The sequence below is a fragment of the Trematomus bernacchii genome, unplaced genomic scaffold (genome assembly GCF_902827165.1).
Source record: "Trematomus bernacchii unplaced genomic scaffold, fTreBer1.1, whole genome shotgun sequence".
Taxonomy (NCBI): domain Eukaryota; kingdom Metazoa; phylum Chordata; class Actinopteri; order Perciformes; family Nototheniidae; genus Trematomus; species Trematomus bernacchii.
The window spans coordinates 5,634,411-5,657,613 of record NW_022988050.1 but is presented as its reverse complement, the minus strand read 5'-3'; the positions used below and the strand labels follow the sequence as shown (position 1 = coordinate 5,657,613).

General features: G+C 40.0%; 1 protein-coding gene and 1 pseudogene across 1 annotated transcript; one reads left to right on the top strand and one right to left on the bottom strand.

Moving 5' to 3' along the window:
- The first annotated feature begins 387 nt into the window (after positions 1-387).
- Positions 388-16,968, top strand: LOC117473410 (annotated as a pseudogene).
- Positions 16,969-18,334: 1,366 nt separating this feature from the next.
- psmc5 (proteasome 26S subunit, ATPase 5) lies at positions 18,335-22,601 on the bottom strand. The gene is made up of 12 exons (XM_034119977.1): positions 22,533-22,601; positions 21,413-21,484; positions 21,254-21,323; positions 21,051-21,148; positions 20,908-20,964; positions 20,439-20,669; positions 20,178-20,304; positions 19,870-20,060; positions 19,264-19,362; positions 19,067-19,177; positions 18,894-18,980; positions 18,335-18,496 (listed from the first exon to the last, which is right to left on the bottom strand). Exons 1-12 carry the CDS (start codon positions 22,554-22,556, stop codon positions 18,443-18,445), a joined length of 1,221 nt encoding a protein of 406 aa, XP_033975868.1. The 5' UTR covers positions 22,557-22,601; the 3' UTR covers positions 18,335-18,442.
- Between the last annotated feature and the right edge of the window lie 602 nt (positions 22,602-23,203).

Sequence of the window (23,203 nt, the reverse complement as noted above, 5' to 3'; positions counted from 1 at the left end):
ATTTTAACATTTGGTTCAGTCCTCAGTTGTAGGGTGTTTTAAAACCAGTAACAAACCTTTTTTATTTTCAGAATATCCAACAATTGAAACCAGTATAACCAAAATAATAAGTTGCAAAAAGTAGCCCCTACGTACCTCACATAAAACAATTATTCAAAGATTTACACAGCAATATAAATGATATTGTACGTTAGTGTTTCGAATTTCCTTATCAAACGCACATTTTCTCCTAATTTTCCCCTTCAGCAACAAGCAGTGTTAGTGTATTTCCATCAGGGAACCTTGGATATTAGAGATTACGAGGAGCACCTGAATGCAGCAGACCCACTGCCTGACTGAGGGAGGGAAGGGGCGGCGCATTGAGAGACACACTGGATGGAGCCGAGAAATAAAACCACTCAGCTGAAGACGCAGTAAACAGAAATACACAGAGAAATAAAGAAACTAAAGAAAACACGCTCGGGATATAAACAGAGACGGCGTGGGGTTAAAAACGCACGCGGAATTTGAGAGGAGCCTCAGCAAGGTAAGGATGCTTTTACGTGCAATGATTGAACTTCATGTGTTTCTGACAAAGAGAAATTAACAGCTCCAGAGACAGTCACAGGTAGCACTAATTAGCACAGAAAATGCCAAAACCTCTATTCTGTTATTTCTTCACTAAGGGTTTCTTTTTTTTACATTCCCGAGTAAAACCATGTGGCCTGTCTGTGCTGCATGTTAATGAGGGCTGAGCATCACCTGTGATTGATTGCAGACTCCATATATGGCATAGAAGAGGCCATTGTGGTCATGACATGCACCAAGACAGACTGCAATATCCAAGTAAAGTACATTTAAATGTGACGTTTGAGCTAATTAAATGACAAAAAATGACCTTACTAGCCCTTTTTTTTAAATTTATCTCCTGATATCTCTCCTCGCTTTGCTGCTGGATTGTGTTCAATGGTTATGGCTCCCTTGGTGTGCTGAAGAGCAGAGAAATACAATGAAGGTCAGGGTTTATACACAGGGTTTTTAAACAGAGTTTAAGTGGATAGGAAGGGAATAGGAACTTATATTTTGTTTATGGTTATTTATTTCCCCGTAAACAATATGGTGTTTTTAATGCGAGTAAATCAGATTAATTGATTATAAGGAGGACTTTTTTGCAGTCATGTGTCACACCCAGTACATTTACACATGTCATTATAGGCTTAGTGGGAGTTAACATCAGCTATCAGTCAAAAAGCCTCTGAAGTCTGGCCCCCCTCCAAGCCAGATTGGCATTTTATAAACGAGCATGTCAAGGCCCTCCCCCTCCACCTAAAAACCTATTTGGCTGTTGAAATCTTGAAATAACACACTCAATTTTCCCTCAGACTGAGAGCCAAATTCAATCTCTAGAAGGGATTTTTTTTTTTTATCTAGCTGTGAGTGGGTGAGTTGAAGGTGTACTGAAGAGATGTTTTTCTTATAAGCTTCTATAAAGCTGCTCTTGACCTCCTCTGCAATATATTGTATTTGATTTCTAGCACAATTAAAAAGTAAATCTCTCTCAGGCTAGCATTAGATAAACTTCCTTTTTTGTGATCCTACACACAGTTACAGCTGTTAACGGACAGACTTTAGGATTAAGCAATTAGTGGATTTCAAGGGAAAATAGGCAACTAATTTGTAATTTGTGTTAGTCTTTATCAAGCAAAAATAGTGGAAACATACCAAATAAGATCCAGGCTTTGCCAATAAGAGACTCTGGGTCTTTTTTAATATATCCTTAAAACTTAATATATTTTAGTTTTGGTTGAACTCAAACAAGAAATGTAAGTAGGATTGTAAGGATAGATTGATTTGTGAAATTCCCATGGCACGTCTCTCATAACAACCGCAACTTAATCAAATCAAAGTCCTTTTGTTGCAGGCTTTGTGATATCAGAAAGTATTGTATTAGGGTCCAAAGAAACATTATAATATGATATTCTGATGATACTTTATTTAACGTTATTTAAACACCCAAGATTGACGATATCACCTTGAGCTCTGAGATGTATTCTCTAACATTTCATATTCGTATAATACTTAAACTTTTCCACTTTTCAAAGAGCATAGGGAACATTATTTGTGTATGGCTGTACCTCTTTTGGGTAGTTGCTATAGATTACAGTAATACACTTATGAGTGTACAGCTTTTCCTAAATGGATATTGGAAGGAAATCTGTCATATCCAGATATGTCAAATCAGACATGTGGGTGGCATCAAAGGTGAAGGATGGACACACGCACACACTCTCACACACACACACTCAACCTCACTCTCACACACACACAGAGGGGATGGGCAGATGGCATCAGCAGAGTGTCGATGACCTCGCCCCTCTCTGGCTCCCTCTCGGGACGTCCAACAGAAAACAAGTATGGCAAACAGGTGGCGTTCATGTTTGTGTGCGAGTAGAGAGAGGACAGTGCATAAGGTTAAGCTCTGCGAAAACAATGTCTGTTTAATAAAGTACTACGCAGACGTGATTGTAGATTGTACCAGTGCCTAGTTCATTAGTAGGATTTGTGTGGATAAAATAACGAGGCAGACCGAGAGAAACAGTTCAAAACTCAGACAAACGGAGCATTAAAGGAACAATCAGTGAGGATTTACTGTCAGTCACAAGAGGAGACATGTGAATATGAAGCATTGTTATAATCCGGCACAGCTAATGTGAGCCCCAGCAGGGGAAAACCCATGAGAAAAACATGAAATAATATGAAATAACTAAACAATGAGAACACACAGCTCTACTTTATTAGGATGTGTAGTGGTAAATCAAATCAAATCAACATTTATTATAGCCCCAAATCACAAAAAAGTCCACAAAGGGCTGTACAAAGCGAACAAAGACAAAAACAAGTCATAGCATGAAAATTATAAAAACATTATACAACAACATAAGTATTGCCATGTGATGAAAGCATGTGACTGAAGTGATGCTAATGTAGATGGAAACTAGGTGATGGAAATTAGTTGACAAGGAAAGCAGATGCGAAGAGATAGGTTTTGAGTTTGCTTTTAAAGGAGTCAATCACCTACGGATGATTTTTAAATTCTGGGGATGGAAAGGAGACTGGCATTTTGTGATCGTGGGAGCCTGGTAGATATTCGTGGGGTAATTAATGATGATGGCTAGTCCATGTAAGATTTTAAAGGTGGGGTAGGTAATTTTGGAGAAACCGGCTCGAGATTGCTAGAATTTGAAATAACACAACCGGAGAAAATCTGCCACTTCCTTACAGAGCCCCTCCTCCAACACACACGAACGCGCACATGACCAATGAGGGCACGAGATAAGTTTGTGCACAGATGGAAGGCTGACAGGCAGGCAGGCCATCCAGTTATTTTAGCCGGGCCGGCTAAAATAATTGGTCGTGCTTTTTACAGTACTACGGCTTCCACAGATGACATTTTTTAATGGATTTTTTGTCAAAGCACTTAAGATATTCATTGCTATCGGGATGTTAAGAGCATTCCATGGAATATAACAAAAAGTGTATCTCGAGCCGGTTTCTCAAACTTACCTACCCCACCTTTAACAGTAAAATATTGAAGTCTGATCTTATTTGAATCAGGAGCCAATGAAATGAGAACAGGGGTGATATGATCAAATGTTCTGGTTCTGGTTAATATCCTGGCAGCTGTGTTTTGACAGTTGTAGTTTGGCGGTTGTTAATTTTGGTAGCCCGGAGAAAAGTGAATTGCAGTAGTCCAACCGAGATGAAACAAAAGCATGGACTAAAGTGTCAGCGTCGGCTAGGGACAGCATGGGACGAATCTTTGAAATGTTCCGAAGGTAAACAAGATCATGAGGTGAAAGATGGAAATAGTTTAGGATGCAACAGCCTGCTTGTTGACGTCTCCTTGAGCAGCTCCCTCTCCCCTACGTACGTTACTGAGATGGTTAAAAAGATAAACTTGACAATTGGAGTCAACAAATCATGAATAATTCATTTTGTATACCATCTTTATGCAAATGATGTAAAAGGCAGGCTAACAAATAATGAACTAGAAGGACAGGTGGTGTGCATGACCTTCACCAAAGCCGTGCCCATTCTTGTAATGTTAACTAAAGTGAGAAATGATTCGTCTGTATGCACAGATATGTACTTGTTCCTTTTTTGACATACGCCAAAGTTGAATACAAATCAGGCTAATAATTTTCCTGTAACGATTCTTCCAAACAAATCAAAATATTGTACTCCTTTCCAAATCAAGATGATAGCATGTCTTACAGCAAGGACAACACTGACTTGTCTTTTTATAAATGTTACTGAAATGTCCTTGTTTATAACTGTAACAGAATTGAGCTCAACAAAAAGGAAAACATGCATAATGAACAAATGTCTCTAAAAGATAGATTTTCTGTCAATTACCAAATCAATTATTTGAATGATTGCTTCATTTTCATTTGCTGACGAGTTATTCTTGCTATAAAGTACATTTTTAAATGATTTTCTTTCTGTTTCTAAAAGCGAATGTAAATGCTCTTCAGTATTGCCCCGGCTGTCCTTGCTGCTTTTCAGTTTCTCTGCTGATCTTTCTTCCTAATCTGCTTCATTGTGTTCGCTGAAATCCTCAGTGATGCACACAACCGCCAGCTTTGCTGTCTTAATTCAAGGAGAGGATAGATAATACCACCATATGGCTGGTGGTAACCTTAAGTATTTTAGACTCAGTGAGTGAGATAAAAAAAACAGAGCGATGCCGGCCTTAAGCTCTTCTCAGCCTCTTGTAATTAAAGAGAGAGAGAGAGAGGCGGATGGAGGGAGGAAAAGGCAGAGAGAAAGAAGGTCAGGCACGCTGGCCAAGTGTGTAGAGAGGGAGGCTCACCAGGAGCAGCGAGGGATTTACCACAAACTGTCAGCTTTGTTGTGAAGACCAAGTTTTCTCAATGGAGAGAGGGAGTTTGAGCAATGGCCGACAAATGGCAAAAAACAGCTTTCCTTTTTAAAGGTCCCCTATTACACTGTTTTTCATCAATATATTACAGGTCTCAGATATATACAAAACATGTCTCTGAAGTGTTTTGCTCCAAACACCAAACAGATCATTGTAGCATCCCATAATCCCCTCTGTTTCAGCCCTGTTTCAAAAGTGCTGATTCTCTGTCTTTAGATGAAAATAAGGAGCCACTCCCCCACGCCCCTCTGAGAGATATTTGGTTAAAAAGAACACAAGGGTGCTCTAGGAGGAGATCCAGGTGGTGGGGGGGTTACCTTGGTTGCTGATTGGCTAATGGTTACACAACCCAACAAATCGTTATGACATCATAAAGTGGCCAAAATCTGATCAGCTCATTTTCAGACAGGTTTTTATAGAAATGGATCAGGATGAAAAGTGAGAATCTTTCTTCCTGAAACTTTCAGAATCTCTTTACACAGAGACATGTTGATGTATAAAAGACATGAAAAAGTGGATTTTGCATAATAGGTGACCTTTAAGGCAGGGGAAATAAGTCTAATTCAAACATAATCATAATTTATTTGAATTCATATATATTTTGTTTGTCGACATCGCTGAACGAAAGGCAAAAATACGATTTATGACCCGTTCATCTTCCAGTAAGTCGTATGGAAGGTAATATTTATCTCGCATGTCTGCTATGATGCTATCAATATCAACATGCTGCTGATGGACTCCAGTAACTGTCGATTACAATGTGTAATGGCCTCGAAGCAGATTATTTTTCATAACCACTCATCGATCTAATGCACAATTGAATGCATTGTTTTACTTGTGTCACTGTTTATTGTAATTGCCACTTTGGGAGAATGCCATCCTGCCCCTCCAGCCACTTTTATTTTCCAAATCAGAAAAACGCTTGGCAGATTTTTCTGTTGTTACCAGCCCATCAGGGGACATTTTGATCATAGAAAATAGCATGTAATTATCGTAAGACAGTTGTGAATCACTTTTTTGATCAATTTGGCAAAGATGTTGACACAGGATTACTGAAAATAAGCAAAGTAGTTTTTTTAACTGCTGTGTTGTATTCATAGACAAACCTCTACAGCAAAAAACAATCACTGTCTGATCTACAATAAGAAACTCACCAGGCTGATATGTTCACTCATCTGTCTTGAGCAGTAAATACATTTGACAGATTGTTACATTGCCAACTTCTGGCCTGAAGCGTGTTTGTGGTGATTGTAGATGTCAAACCTGAGCCAGAACACGCTGCTGAATTGTTTTCTTATTTCAATCTCAGAGTAAATGTTGCTTTCAGCGTGAAAACACAGACTAACGCTTTCTGTTTGTTTCACACAGACCACCATGTGGACTGTAGGTGGAAAACAGACTTTATTTTACAAAAGTAATGTTTACGTTTAGAAAGAGGGCTGGAAAAAAAGGAAATGTGTAGTCATAGATTTTATGTCTGTAGGAATGAGAACTCAACATCACTAGAGCAGAAAATCAGCCACTAGATGGTAAAGACATGATTTATAGTGTTATTACTGCGCCAGAATAAGTTTAAGGGTTGGAGCAGGTGAAGAATAAATTGCTGTTTTACATGATTAACTCCGCGGACTGTTCATTAAAATCTAGATCAGAGTCTTCACCCTGCCAGCTGCGGAGGAACATGTGCAGCGTTCAAAGAAAGGCAACCTTTTCACTTTAATCTGTAAAATATTAGCGACCTTTTGATTGGTTAATGTCATTACACCTGCAAAAACCAGTTGCCTCTCAGGGGAATTATGTTTTAAAATAAAATGATGTTAAAACTGTTCAAGTAATTTAAATAAAGGACCGTTCCTACAAGACTGATTTTAAAAAAGCTTGCAAAGTCATACTTCTTATACAGTTATATCTTTTTTAATTAGAGCAACATTTTCTGGAAGATAACAACTTCACATTATTTGTTTTGTCCGGCAAATACCCTACAACAAAATATATTTAATATACAATGATAACCATAAGGGAGGCTGTGGCTCAGTGGATAGAGTGCTGGACTTTGAATCAGGGGATAGCAAGATCGAGTTCCACTGCAGTCAGCATGTCGTTGTGTTCCTGGGCAAGACACTTCACCCCAAATTGCTCCTGTGGGGATTGTCCACAGTACTGAATGTATGTTAGTCGCTTACATGTAATGTAAATGTAATGTAATGTAATAAGAAAGGTCGTCAAATCTCCAAATGTAAAAGCTAAAATCAGAAAACGATTACTATCTTTACATAAACATCAAGGTGCCAATATATCTTTACTGAATAATGTTATTGTACTTTAGTTAAATAAAATAATAATGTATGCACATGGATTGGAGTAACAGGCCCTTTCCCTTCACAGATCAATATATCTTCTCTTATCTAAAACAACTGATTTCAGAAATCTAAGACCCTAATGGAAATGTTAAATTGATGGCAGATCGAAGCTACATGCTTCACCGCACACAATACCAACCCGCTGAAGTGTATAATGGGACCCAATCATTTAATTGATCTATTCAGGGAGGCTATTGAAATGTGAAAACAGCGAGTCATCAGTATTTGGCACCACAGGATTGCCATGGTGATAAACGAGGTGAAGCATCCTATTGGACAAAAGGGTTGAGTGTAATCTAGCCTCACTTTCTTCAGTTTAAAATGAAATGAATGTGCCATGGCTCAGTAATGAAAGCAGCTACTCATTATATTGAAACTTCATTATTGTAATGGACGGCTCACGGCTGGCCGGCTTCCCTTTCAAGATGTGTTTACGTAAGGAAGTCATTCTTAATGAGAAAATATATGCTTTACAAGTGAGCTATATTTGTATAACCTCATGTGTTCTCCATCGGCATCCCCAGAGGTCTGTCTTCAAATATTTGTTTTGACAGAAATACTCAACCTTGTGTAGTTTTAGATTAATATTAGAAAAACAAAAAAAGGTCCTAAATTCTGAGAAATCTTAATTTAATCCACTTTTAAAAAATCATTTTCTGTGTCTATTTGTCTATTTCCAGCTGTGATTTTTCACATTAGCCGTACGTACGTGGAGGACAGAGGAGTGGAGAGCGTGCCCCGGCTTTAGTTCCCCCCCCCCCCCCCCCCCCCCCCTGCTCCCTCTCTGCACCCTCCTGCCTCCTCTGGATGAAGCCATGCCCATCGTGTCTGCAAACACAGGTACGTTCAGACACATGATCACGTTTTTTTCATTCTTACTGATTCTATTTTATATACAGTATATGCTTCTAAATAATGCATTTTATTAGAAACTTCATCAGCACCAAACAGAAGTTTTAATAAAAAAACCTTTCTGTGAGTTTTACACATCTTTTAGATTTACACAAACGACTTCCAACAACATTCAATACATCAAAGTTAGATGTGTAGTTATCTAAAATCTTTGGCTATGGTATGGAAAATAAGTTAAAAAAACGCAAATGTTGGAGAAATAAACAAAAGAGGAAATGTTTTGAATTTCAGGAAGTCTTTGTGTCACGAGGACTTGGATTTGTTTATCCACGCAGCATTTGTTTTTCGGCTGTTAGCAAAAGAAGATAATCCGGTATTACTTTAATTAACTCGTATCAAAGCAAGAACTTTGTTCTTGATGCCTACTCGTATTCATATGATCCCTAAAGAAGATTAAAATGCATTCAATATGCAAAACAGATTTGAAAATATGAACAATTACTCATTGCTTTTTGATTTTTTATGCTTTTCTAATGATATAAAAGCTTATTTTTTCAGTAGCTCTTGTCTTAGAATGGGTTTCTGAATGTCTGATTAATAAATAACCGTTTTTTATGACTCAGGGCTGCATGAGACTCTGGCCCTGCTCACCTCTCAGCTCCACCCTGACGCCAACCACAAAGAGGACCTGGTCTTCCTCAGAAATGTCTTCAGTGAGAAGAGTCTCAGTTACCTCATGAAGGTACAGCAGATATGTCTGAAATACTGTGTTGGACAAAGGGACATCTAGTCAGGTCTAGCATTAAAACCTAAACTTCTTTAAAAAAACCTGCAATGCTGCAAATACAAATTCATCTGAATGTGTGTCTAGTATCTTCCAGACGCAACATGGGTGCACAAATATGACCTGTTATAGTATATACTGTATATAGTTTTAGACTATTTTACCAGAAGCTACATACTTGCATACTACAGCATAGTACTTGTGTCTCTTCACATGTATAATGGTAGAAAATCCAGGCTTTGTTTTAACCTAAAATATTTGTATCTGATTATATGTTCGTGTGTTGTACGTCCCAGATTCATGACAAACTGAAGCAGTATGAGAAACAGAGCCCGACTCCAGTTCTCTACAGCGCCACCTGTCTGGCCGAGGATGTAAGTGCAATCTTTCATCACCAAGTAAACATTCACAGTCCATCTCAGCACATGAACATTTCTTAAGTAAATGTGTGTAATGAAAAAACACTTAGAAATATTTCAAGCAATGTTTTTCTCATTCTTATCCTCAGCTGGCAGAAGAGCTTCAGAACGGTCCGCTCGAGGGCGATGAGAAAGAGTTGCTCCTCCTGCTGAGCACTCCTCACCTCAAGGTACACTCTCACACACTTTAGTTTTCTTCCTCACACATACACAAAGTAATGTACGCTCGACAGTGTCTCCCTTTTGATATCATCTCATTGTGCTGGTTTTCTGAGCTTTCAGCCGGAGCTGCTCTGATTTGACTCTAAATTGATCATCTTGAACACCAGACTCGGAGCTGCCTAATTACACGTATCAAATGATTATTTCAAATGATTATTTACAAGGTATTGGCTTTATGAGAATAGGAAAGAGATGACATCTGTGAAACCAAAAGCAATCCAGCTAGTGTAGGATATGTTACTGCTTTTTAGTGTTAGTAGCTTTTTCTTGCTTGCTTTATGTTGTATTTCAGGTTCTAAAATGGTACCTTCTGTGCGTTTGTCTTCATAAGGCGGTGCTGTCAGCCCACGACACCGTGGCCCAAAAGAACTTCGACCCGGTGCTGCCGCCACTGCCGGAGGACGTGGACGACGACCTGGAGGAAGAGTCGGTCAAGATCGTGCGTCTGGTGAAGAACAAAGAGCCGCTGGTGAGGGCCTGCTCACACCGGAGGGTATTTCTAAATAAGAGCCCTTCCTTCGATTATTATTGTTGTGCCCTCAAGCGTGGCTTTAACAGCTCAATTTGCTTTAATGGGGCAGCTTTAAGGCTTTACAACCCCATGGTGTGACTGTGTGTCTCTGTGTAATGCTATACAACATACACCAATCCTCACAGCAAATACATTTAACCCGTCAGAAACATCTGCTATTTTCCCTTATTTTGTGGTTTTAAAAAAAAGCAGGAACCCTCTTTTGTGAATGTAGCCAGCAGAAATCAAGCACAGACACGGAGGTGATCTGGATAATCAAGTATCTAAAACTTTCAGCAACACGGTTTTGGCATTTAGTCTAACAGGTTATTGATCATTCCTGCCAAAGCCAACAATGTGCACTTGAGGAGTGTCTTTCACCGTGTACCAGAGGATTGTATCGGCTCAGTGAACTGGAGATGACATACAGCCGAGCCGGATTAATCGTTTCGTCTTTTCAATCAGGGAGCGACCATCCGCAGAGACGAGGTGACAGGAGCTGTGATCGTGGCCAGAATCATGAGGGGGGGGGGCAGCCGACCGCAGTGGTGAGTCAAACTGTGTTAAGGTACACCATAATGCAATATGTTTTTTATTTGTCTTAAAACTTCCTACTCAACAGGACTTCCTTATCTCTGCTGACACTGACAGAGAAGTGAGAAGATTAAGTGGTACAACCCCCTATGAACTGTCGACAGAGAACAAATCCTTGAGATTAGTGCCACACGATTGCATATTTCCAGATTACAAATGAGGGTTGCTTGGGCTGTAGCCATGGAGATGTTATCAACTTCATGCCAACAGACAACTGTGTGATTTGTGGTTCATATCTGAGCCTCAAACTCTAAAAGTACTTTTACTCCACATACTGGGATTATGTTTGCTGTATTTTGCTTGGCTGGTAGGCTTTTTTTCAGCGGACTTGTTTTTGTGTGTGCTGTGTTTGTGTTTCCAGGGCTGGTGCACATAGGGGATGAGCTGCGAGAGGTCAATGGGAACCTGATAACCAACAAAAAGCCAGAGGAAATTAGTCAGATTCTGGTAATGGGGAAAAAGATTTGGGTCATATCATCATACTCTTTACAATTATTCACTGATGATTCCAGCTGTTTTTGTTTTTCCTCAGTCCCAGTCACAAGGCTCCATCACACTGAAAATCATCCCAGCTGTTGCAGAAGAAGACAAGCTGAAGGAAAGCAGGGTGAGGACTCATTATCTGACACATTCATCCTAAATCTATATTCCCCATACAATCCAAATGTTCATTTATTAAAGTTACCCTTGTTAACAGAATATTCCTGCTCCCAAAAGGTCTACCTTCGGGCTTTGTTTGACTACACGCCCTATGAGGACAAGGCCACGCCGTGCCAGGAGGCGGGACTTCCTTTCAAGAGGGGGGACGTCCTCCAGGTCGTGAGTCAGGAGGACGCCACCTGGTGGCAGGCCAAGAGGATGGGCGACTGTAACCTGCGTGCTGCTCTCATCCCGTCAAAACAGTTCCAGGAGAGGTAGTCTTCTCTGCTGTCAAATAACTGATAAACCTTTGTGACTAGGATCTGAAGATATCTGACAAGGTGGCATTTTTTAGACGAGAAATTAATGTTTTTTCTGTTTTCTTCCTTCCAGGCGCCTGAGGTACAGGATGAAAATAGGCTCTTTTCCAGCCCAATGTCCCCCAAAGCTCCTGCATGTAAGCCCGTTTCTCTTCTGTAGATCACAGATAACCTGCAGTGTAACCATAAATGTACAATAGGCTTAGAACCACAGATATATATTGCATGTTGAATGTAATTTAGCCAAAGAGATGCAGAAATAGAGATTAAAAAAAGAGAACAGAGGTTAATCTCTAAAAGAAATACATAATCCACGGTTTCATTTCCTGATCCCATTTCAAAGTAAATGGGATCTGTAGTCTGAAAAACAACGGCTGCTTGCAAAATCACTTCTTTCTTGTATGTTCTCTAAAAATATGTCGTATTGATGTAACAGTATACTGTGTTTTTAAGGTGATACTCTTTGAACTGAATGTAACAAATGATTCAGGATAATATGCAAAGGAAATAGAAGCAGATCGAGAAAGCAGATATGTTGAGTATTTCTTAGCTCAGATACAGTTTAGATATGACATTTACAAGACAAAAGAAGCATACATTTAGATCACAGTTTACATAGAGCAGTGGTAATATCACAGTATAGCATTTGTAATATTCTGTCACTCTCTATATGCTTTGTGTTATTCCTTGCATTGCTAACCTCAGATGATCAGACTGAGAGAGGTACGTGGACACAACTTCAGAAAGAAAGTAGCACTCATCCATGTATTGAACACATGGTCAGAATTTCTAAATCAAATTCTATCATCACCCCACCTGAGTCCCCGAAACACAAAATGATGCTGCATTTTCCCTCCATTTACCCATTTTGTACCTTTTACAGTTGCCTCAAAATATTATTAGCGTGGTCACTTCACTTTAACCTGCTTTGTTTTGAGTGTAAAGTCCCCTCCACATGAACCTCCCCTCCCTCCTCTGACCCTGTCTTCTCGTCCTGCATGCCGTCCTGCAGAAGACTGTGACAGTGAGGGCACTCTGAATGGAAAGGACGCAGGTGAGGAGCCATGAGTGTACACTAATCACTGCTTCATCACATTTCTGCTCAATCTGTGTGCAAATCCATATCTTTCTTTAGGACGGGGGTTCTCGAGGTTTAATGAGTATCATTCTTTCTTCCACAATAAGTGCCTTAGTTGTCAACCGAATTCGCCAACTGTACTGTACCAGGGATTTGTTTTAGCATACTATGAAGTGTTATAGTAGATTGCTTTGTCCTACTTAGGACTTAGTGGGTAGGACAGATGTAAGCCTTTAGTCTGAATGCACTATGTTTTGAACTAAACGCCAGATGTAACGTCTCTTGACAGATGTGTTTGTTCCCCTCACCTTACCTGATCTACTGATGTCTTCACCGCTCTGTTAGCCTTTCACCAGCTTTTCTGTCTGTCTAGACGTGTCTTAATGTGCTTCTATGGGCCTGAAAGCATCGCCACAGCTGGGACCTTATTTTCACATCTTATTTAATCATCTGAATGATGACTGTAACCAAAATCATATACACAGCTTCACTCCAGATTCTTAGAATTGATTACTTATTTGTTTATCAGCTTTGTTGAGCAAGTATATATGTTACTCATTGGTGTAAGCTCAAATCACTATTGTTCCTTAGTATGGCCACATACTGTAGTCCTGTTGCTACTTTATTGGTAAAAAAATAGGAAGCAAATACCTTTTACAGTGAAACAACTGTGATGATTTTGAATGGACAAAGATGTGAAAACTGTAGATGTAAAGGGAACAATTGCTGGCCTTCTGCTTTAGTCGTCACTGATTTTTCTGCATAAACATGTCAGGATGATAAGTGATACCTGTGTGTTGTCGGTGTTTCTTCATGCCCTCGCTCAGCAGTCTCTGCGTTTGGACTGTTTAGTGTGGCTTTTTGTGCCGGACCCGACAGCCTCTTCAGCATCTCTAGCATCTCATGCCAGCTCGTATATCTCTCTGCTTCTCAAATGGCTTTCTCATGCTACATGCTAAAGTGCTTTGTTGGTTTTTGGTAGACGCAGCATGCATGGCTTCAAAGCTTCTTCTCTGTTGGTGAGATTTAAGCTGGGTGAATAAATGGTCTAATATGAGCTGTAGTTTCTCCCAAGAGTAAGGCAGCGCCTGCCTTCTGTGGCCATGCTCTCTCATGGGATTTTTACTCAGGTACTCTTCCTGATTCCTAACGGTGTTGTTCTGCGTGTCTGTGGCATTTTTAATCAGTGAGAAATACTTTGTTACAAACTATTGAAATGTGTGTTAAAATTGATGGAATTTACAGTCTGCTGTTTGTTAAACTATCATCATATGTTTCTTTGTATCAAAATGTTAAAGTAGCTGTGTGATTTGCAATAGAATGTGGTGTATGTATCTCCGTTCAGCTTACATTTGTATTTCTTTGACTGCAGCTAGCCTGCGCAGAAGTTTCCGCCTCAGGAAAGATCGCCAGGCTTCACCAGGAGAACCTCAAACTCCAGACACCAATCACAAAGAGTTCCTGATCTATGAAGAAGTAACACAGTATCTGCCTCGCCCTGGGGAGAGACCTCGCCTCATTGTGCTGATCGGTAGGTTCACTGACACGTAAGAAACTCTGGTATGCTGGTCTTTACACAAATATAAATGGCAATTAAAACTAATAGGAAAATTGATTCACATTCTTTACAACGAAATACAATAAAACGATATCAGATAAGAGAGAATACAAATAAATGTAGCAACACACAGCAGTTTCAAAATCGCTATGCACGTTGACGTCCATGAAACCTTTTTAAAAAAAAGGTTTCAACACTTTTACAAATGATTCTGCCCTCCCTCTGATTATGTAAGTCAGTCTCCCCAATACAAGACACCTTCCCCCTCACCCATGCATGAATTGAAGGTATATCCATGTTTTTCTTCAAGGTAAAGACATTTTGTTTTCCAAGAGGACCTTGCTCTCAGATGTTTTTTCCTCAGCACCTTATCGTGTCGAATAATTGTTTGATATGTTAATCTGTTCACAGGTTCCCTGGGAGCTCGGATAACGGAACTCAAACAGAAAGTGATCGCTGGAAATCCTCGACGATTTGGTTTGGCTGTGCCTCGTGAGTCTTGTTGCCTTTTTTTAAATTTTTTTAAATCAAAACTTGATTAAAAAAAACAACTACACCAACGTGTACTTTGCACTTGGGTCACCTGATATTTGTAATCTTGGATTCAAATACGATTAATACACTGTTGTCAATGTTTTTCTTTCAAAATCACATTAAATGAAATAACAGGACGATTAGATGTTTTGTTCATTGTTTAGTGCAAAAACCCCATAGTATAGTATGTCGGCAAAACATCTTAGTATAGTATGTCATATAATGTCAGAAAAAACCCTCAGGGTATAATGTCCAAAAAAAGTTATATTGCAGTATGTCAACATAATCAGTAAGAAAGCGTATAATACATCAAAAGCGACATAGTATGTTGTAAATGATTTATGTTGCCGTCCTGAACAAAGCAAAAATGAAAAGGTAATTTCTGGAGTTTCATAAGTGTTGACTGACAACGGACTATCTAAGAAAATCTTCCTTTGGCCTGAATGCTTCTTTTGTGTCAGGTCAAATGTCATCATTGTGATTTATGCATTATATTAACACGTTTTTTATATTAAGAGAAAATACAAAAGTTCAGTTCTTATCTTTTCCTCTACCCCGTCTTCCTGCTTTTGAACATGTGACCAAAGACACCACTCGAGCCAGGAAGTCTCAGGAGAAAGAAGGAGTGGAGTACCACTTCATCACCAAGGCAACGTTCGAGGCCGACATTCAGAGTGGAAAGTAAGTATTGGACACTGGGTAATATGTTTTTGTAAACTAATTGAGTGCATGAAGTGTTGATATACTTCACTGATGATGCTGCTGTATTTCTGCAGATTCATTGAATACGGGGACTATAAAGATAATCTGTACGGCACCAGTTTGGAGTCCATTAACAGAAATCTGGATCAAAACAAGGTCTGTCTGGTGGATGTGCAACCAGAGGTTAGTATAAAAAGTGTCACGCAGCACTACATACCAACATATGTTTCTGATAACTGTTGCAGCTATCTGTAATAGTAAATGTGCAAGGGCTTTTACAGGAGTACGTGCAGATGTGTGCTCCTCTGTCCAGATTGTCACAAACGTTTAATTTGTTCACAGAATTGATTGCCTTTATCTGCCTCAATGATGCAGAAGAAAACATATTCCAAGTTTTAGCATCACATCTGACAGTTTAATTAAAGGTTTTATTCAAAGCATGAATATGTGCAGTTTTCTGTGAACTAAAGGGTTCTTTCACACTCGAGTTTAATTGGATTTTCTGCACCGTTTTTTTTTCTTACCTAATTTTGTTTTGGTATTTAATGTTATCTAATGACACAGACTCACCTTGGTTTTACAGGGCATTCAGTCTATTGTGGAATTAAGTTCTACCTTATATGCTGACAGTTTGTTTGAATATAACTACATTGCAATATACCGTATTTAGTTCAACCCTTGTGTTTTAAAGTACAATATGATTTGTTTCAGGCACTGAAGACTCTTCGTACTGCTGAGTTCAAACCCTATGTCATCTATGTAACGCCTCGCATCTATGACAGCATCAGGAAAACACTTGGCTCCTGTTCCTCACTCAGCTCAGGGATCACGGTGAGTTACATTAAACACAGCGTCATCATAAAAGTCTAAATGCCTTTTTCTTTTGATGGCAATTAACATACTAAGGCTTTTGGATATATTAAATGTACATTATAGGGGAGCTTTGTACATGTGTTCATGTTTTGAGGAGTGTATAATGATCAAAAGGCTGAATCAACGTGTCCCCCTCCTCATGCCGAATAGGAATGCGACCTACAGGACATGAAACACTCAGCGGAGAGGATGGACGAGAGCTACGGCGCCTGGGTGGACTACGTCCTGGTGAAGGAGGACCCGGTCGGTGCCTTAGCGGAGCTGCAGGTGGTCCTGGAGAGGGTGCAGGTGGAGCGGCAGTGGGTGCCTGTGTCCTGGGTGAGGGGCTAGCATTCTCAAGCTGACTGTTTCCAGTCGAATCAGCTCAGCGTTTGGAGGACAGGTTATACCGCGGGAAGCCTCCTGAGGTCCTCAGATCTGGGTTGCGGTCCAATAGTCCATTTAGCTTAGGAACCTTCCTAACCGAGTGAAATGACCCGGAAGTCCCTCAGTGATAAGTGCCGTTCCAATTCTCTAGATGATAGGAAAGGAGGTTTCAAACTTCCTTTATAACCTCCTTTAGCTTAGGAACCACTGGACCTCTCTTTACGAAAGGAGAGGAGAAAATGCTGCCCCACAATGCCTTGCGGCCGCAGCACAAGTCGGCCGTTCACGGAAACAACCGATTATGACCGAGAAATTATATCATGAAAGTTACGGTGCTTATTAAGCCTTTTAAAACATGTGGTAACTTGCCACAAGTGCTTTGTTTTGAACGTTCATCAGTATTATAATCAAAAAGAGAAATATGAACGTTAGTTTTTACTGAAATGATCAAATAAAGTCAACATTTCACAGTCTTTACTGAGCTGTGTGGGGTTTGTTAAACAAAAGATGTTTGAATGGTGATATACACAGTGATAGATGTTAAGGACTAACATTTATAATAAATACATTTGTATTGATTTTAAGATCTTTTCATAGTTCCGGCCCGTCCACACAGCGGCGTGCGTTGAAAGCTTCACCATTCACTTGAATGGGGTGACGTCACTTTTCGCCGAATTGCATTGTGGGAAGCGAAGCGGGGCTTTGCTGGCGTGGCTCGCTGCAAAAGTTGAGAAATGTTCAACTTTTGAAGCTTCGGTGGAAGCGTCAGCCAATCAAATCCCGTTTATGCAAATCTGCCAGTACAAGCGCTAGCCAATCAAACCGCGTGTATGCTGGGAGAGACACACTGCAGGTCATTTCCTCATATTCCAAAAAATGGAGCAAGCTTTAACACACGCCGCAATGTGGACGGGCCGTTCATACAATCATACGTATTGGGATAATTTGTATTAATGTGGACCGGAGAGAGAGGGTGACTTATATCCATGTTGTAGTCCGCTGTATAGAAAACTAGTTTCCATAGTTTCCCCACAGCAGCAGCAGACGCACATTTATGACGTCCGCTGGCGCATCATAAACACGTCGGATAGTGAAAGTGCAGTAGGATTCTCTAAGTCCTTTTGAATTCTCCTATCCACTATCCCTTAACGTTTCACACAGAGGTCAAGGGATAGACGATAGGGTTAGACGTTAGGAGCTGATTTTTGGACTATTGGACTGCAACCTAGGAATCAGCCAGTGTTACTGCCATTTAACAATTCCACACACACAGGTCCGCGGTAGCTGCAATTTCATTGTTCTAAACATCAAGCACAACTTTCTGTTTTAGATCCTTCAGTGTGAAGTGGCAGTAGAAACCTCTCAGAAGCATGTAGGAACTAGATCACCAAATAATGCCATAAAAGACCAATCATGTCAGACTTCTACTGTAATAGAAGCTATATTGTGGAGTGCCATATCAAGTATATCATTGTAAAAGGAAGACCGTTCTAATGTGACATAACTTGGCTTTGACACAAATCTGTATTAAAAGAAGCATGTTGTATTTGTTGGCACTGCTATTTGGTGATAACTGAGAAATAAAAACCATGGACCATCTGTTATTTGGGGAAACCATTTACTCTAGAATGACAATTATAAACCAAAGCATAAACAAAAGGAAAATATACATATGTGTTTGCATTGTGTGCATGAATACACAAGGCCTTTTACTTCCACAGCTTCTTGATGGACATGTTCTTCTCGCTGTCTTTCTGCATCACCTGGAGGGGGGAAACGGGACAGACTTAGTAGTAGAAACAATTATACAGAACACTATTCCAAGTATGTCATAGTTTTGGTACAGTTATGCAAACAGAACAGAACATGCATACAGTACATCTGATTAAGGTTTTTCTAGCATATCCAAAAGAAAAGCCTCTTTGTAACATAATAGACTTGGATATTAACAGCTTTTGTGATAAGCACAAACATGTTAAATGCAGTACTGAATGTTATCATCCGGCTGCATGTTACCAGGAATTTAGGTGAAATGTCATTGTTATCGGCCATGTAAAAAGCTTAGTCGGAATATCATTTTGTGCACGTTAACATGGTCAATAAAAGTAAGTAGATACAGGGCAAGTGGTAAAGTGTGTGACAACACTTTTTTACACAAACCTTTGCCACAGCCATCTCAAAGTCCTCCTGGTTGACGTGAACTCTCCTCTCTCTCAGAGCGTACATCCCTGCCTCTGTGCACACACCCTAGAAAATAAGACAAGAACATTCAATTAAAAAAAGAGGTATTAATTAACCAACCAACTGCTGCCATCTAGTGGGTTTCCTCTCACCTTAACCTCTGCACCAGAGGCTCCAGGCATCAGCTCTGCGATCTTCCTCAGATTAATGCCACGTGTCAGGTTCATCTTCCTGGAGTGGATCTTCAGGATGTCCAGACGGGCCTAATGATGCACAATAAAGAGATGTTCAAAAACAAACCCACAGCAGGTCTACATTTGTGTATTTACTGTGTTGTGAAAGTTCCTACCTCCTCATTGGGAGGGGGGAACTCAATCTTCCTGTCGATCCTGCCGGGCCTGAGCAGAGCCGAGTCCAGGATGTCAATACGGTTGGTGGCCATGATGACCTGAGAGAGAGAAACAATTGAAATAAATATTTGGGAAAATACAATGTGTGAAATAATTGTATAAAATCAGTGTATAAAATCAGTATATCAACTTTAATGTAGGTTTAAGCAGATAGAATTGGGAGGGATGAAACCCTCTTTAAATGGTCACACATGCAGAGCACACAGTGAAATTTGGCCTCTGCATTTAACCCATCCTAGTACCAGGAGTCTAGTACTAGGAGCAGTCGGCAGCTATTGTACAGCGCCCGGGGATATAAGGTATTCTAAGTGTTAATGGATCTATTTGTAAAAAAGTTACATAAAAATCCTTATATCTGCTCTAACAAAATTATAATGTACTAAATCATTATTTGTATATACCCTTAAATGGTAATACAGGGGAGTTCAAGTTCAATAAAAGTTTTAGTGAAGGGCTATGCACACTATAAAGCTACATTTACATATTCATAATAACGCTCACATTCATGCAATAAAAAAACTAAAATAATTGTGTGTGTGTGTTACCTTGATGTTTTTGGTGGCCTCGAAGCCGTCCAGCTGGTTGAGGAGCTCCAGCATGGTCCTCTGAACCTCACTGTCTCCCCCCGAGCCGCCCTCCAGACGAGACGAGCCGATGGAGTCGATCTCGTCCATGAAGATGATGGAGGGAGCATGTTCTCTGGCCATGACGAAGAGTTCACGCACCATACGGGCACCTGGCACAAGAGAGGGAGAAATAACGGTTATACAACCAAATAGTTTACAATAAAATAAACGGGGAGGTCTTAAGCCTTAAAAGTGTCTGTTAATAAAATAATTAAAAGGAAGCTTACCCTCTCCAATGAACTTCTGGACCAACTCGGAACCAGACACCCTGATGAAGGTGCAGTCAGTGTGGTGGGCCACAGCTCGGGCCAGCAGGGTCTTCCCTGTACCGGGGGGGCCGTACAGCAGCACTCCCTGCACACATTCAAAGCAAACAGAACCATCTTTACACTGCCAGAGGAAGATAACATATGACTACATCTGAACAATTATTAAAGAGAAACGTCCCCTTTAAGAACCCGTACAGAAACATTGAATAAGTCACTCACCTTAGGCTGTGCAATGCCCAGAGCCTCAAACAGCTCTGGGTGCTTGACAGGCAGCTCAATCACTTCCTTGATCTCTTTGATCTGCTTATCCAGGCCACCAATCATTTCATAGGTGGAGTCCGGCACCTTCTCCACCATCATGAGGGACACCAGCGGGTCCACCTTGTTGGGCAGGATCTTGTGCAGGGTGTAGCTGTCGTTACGCAGAGCCACGCGGCAATTAGGAGTCACCTGATGAAGGAATGACAGAGGTGTTATTGGATACTGCAGGTTTTATGTTCCTGACATGACATCCTGTTTTCATAAACTTACAGGTGAGCAAATATGACTTGAATTATTTACTATTTAGTTTTAAGCTATCAACACAACAAATGAAAGGCCATAATGTTTGTTTTGCAAAACAGAAGGACAACAATGGGTAAACTATTCAAATGCCAACCATTGACGGGATTGTGAATTCAAAACTTACATCATTGATGTCAATGTTCTTGTCCACATCAACGACAAACTTTCCTTCTGGGTGTACCTGAAAATAATGGAGACATTTTAATTTAAGATGTCAACTAGTACTCAAAATTACGGTGTGGTACAAAGCACAATAACACAGCCTACCTTGACCAGCACTTTCTTTTTGTCCATGACCCTCACCACCTCCCCTACGTAGGAGCCCTGCTCCTGTAGTAACTGCAGCTCCTCACGAAGGAGACGCACTGGGAGATACAAAATAAAAAGGTCACCAATGTGTAAAGCTTACATGACTTTATGTGATAAAATGAAATGATATGTCAAATACACAGTGGTGAAGAACAGTTTACCTTTGGCATTGAGCTCATTTCTCTGTGCCTGCAGACGTCTGAGATTCTGGCTCTTGTCATTTACTGTCAACTTAAGAAGAAAGCAGCGTTTAGAAATTGAAGTTCTGCAATCAAAGTCACATTAACGACTAAACATTTGCCGATATCATGATTTCTTACCTGTAACTCTTCTATCTTGGACAAGTAGTACTGTCGGAGCCCTGAGCCACCTTTGCTGTCCCCCATCTCCATCTGTCAAACAAATATCATCAAACTTATTTATCTGTTGATCGTTATGTCAGCAAAAAGTCACTCGAAATATTGTCTCAGAACAGCAGAAACTTTACATATATCCGATTTACAATAGTTTACATTTATAAGCTATACCCAAGATGTCATACTCTATTTTGCCAAATAAAAGAACATTTGAACAATTATCAATTTCTCTTAAATCATTATAAGATGTTCGACTATTTCTTTATTTGCAGAAAAGCTAAATGTTTCCAAAAAGATAGTAATTTTAATTAACCAGGCAAATGTAATAAACATCTTTGAGCGATTTCAATCCGTCTCGATTAGTTGTCAAAGTGTTTACTCAATTATACACAATTAAAGAAAGCTACATTTCGTTATAGTTCGTGAAATAAATAAATCCATAATGTTAGCTTTAAGTAACTGTTACCTGCCTCTATGTAATGATCTAGTTAGTTTATTCTGCTGACTAGTTCACTGCTCCTAATACTAGACTCCTGGTACTAGGATGGGTTAAATGCAGAGAACAAATGTCACTGTGTGTGCTGTGCCGTGTGACCATTAAAGAGGGTTTCATCCCTCCCAATTCTAATTCTTCTAACAACAAGTTATGCTAGCAGCTAACGTTAGCCAACTCGACTCGGCATAGTGTTTAGATGAGGTAGCTTAGCCAGCGCTTTGTGATGCTCAAACACTTATTTAACCTAAATTGAATGTAACATCGGTTGTTTATTTGATAGTTTACAACAAAGAAGACCCTAACTGCAAGTCATTCAGATTATCTTAAAATAGCTATACGTCAACTGACAGTGAGCCTATGCTAGCACGTTAGCATAGTTAGCTACAATGAGACAGCAAACCGGCAGAATACTACACACATTTATTGTTCCCAAAGAAGTGATATGTCACTATTTACAGCTGAGTCGCACAGCCGGTATTTCTTACAGCCGATGAAGGCTAAACTATTCGACTCAAAGCATAATTATAACGTTCCTTTAGTCATTTATTACCAATAAATCAAACAAAACGGAAGAAAAAATACACCTACATGATCAGGTCCGTCCACCTCCATCTTGGAATTTTCTGTTTCCGCTGGAGGAGAGAGGTATTTCCGGAAGACTTCTTCTTCGTGTTTTTTTAAATAACTCCGCACATCGCCACCTACAGCCTTTCCCCCGCCATAAACGCCGTAATGGGTGTGTGTGTGTGTGTGTGTGTGTGCGTGTGTGTGCGCGTGCGCGTGTGTGTGTGTGTTATTTAATTAAAGCGTATTTCCTTTGATCTGCTTTTATCACCTTCAGCGATTGCCCTCTGGCATTTTGGAATGTATGAGTTTCCATACATTTGTCAAAAGTACAATCTGTCCAACAAAAAACATACTTCTAATGCCTAACAACATTATCTTATTTTTTATTATTTTTTAGTTCAAAGCTTAATTGACTCCCCATTTATTGATAAATGTAATTCTATGCAAACCTTTAGTCAGTTATTTGCAGATCTGCAAAGAGTGCAGGATGTTTTTGGGTTGGCTGTTATTTGAGGAGAGGGAAATCCATTTAGGCGCTAACATACAGGTAAAACCAGCCAGACCTGTTGAGACACCTGAGACCAGCCCTGTTGAGACACCTGAGACCAGCCCTGACATGCACACTCATGGCCTGAGCCTAGCTGTTATCACACAGTTGAGACTGCAGAGTAAAATATATGAATATAAGACTA

What these genes read in the sequence shown, in the direction of transcription:
- psmc5 (XM_034119977.1), bottom strand. Translation starts at nt 22,556, where the DNA reads ATGGAGGTGGACGGACCTGATCAT. An exon ending in AGGCCACCAAAAACATCAAG is followed by an intron (nt 19,363 to 19,869) that starts GTAACACACACA and finishes TCTCTCTCTCAG; the next exon opens with GTCATCATGGCCACCAACCG. An exon ending in CCTCTGGTGCAGAGGTTAAG is followed by an intron (nt 18,981 to 19,066) that starts GTGAGAGGAAAC and finishes CTTATTTTCTAG; the next exon opens with GGTGTGTGCACAGAGGCAGG.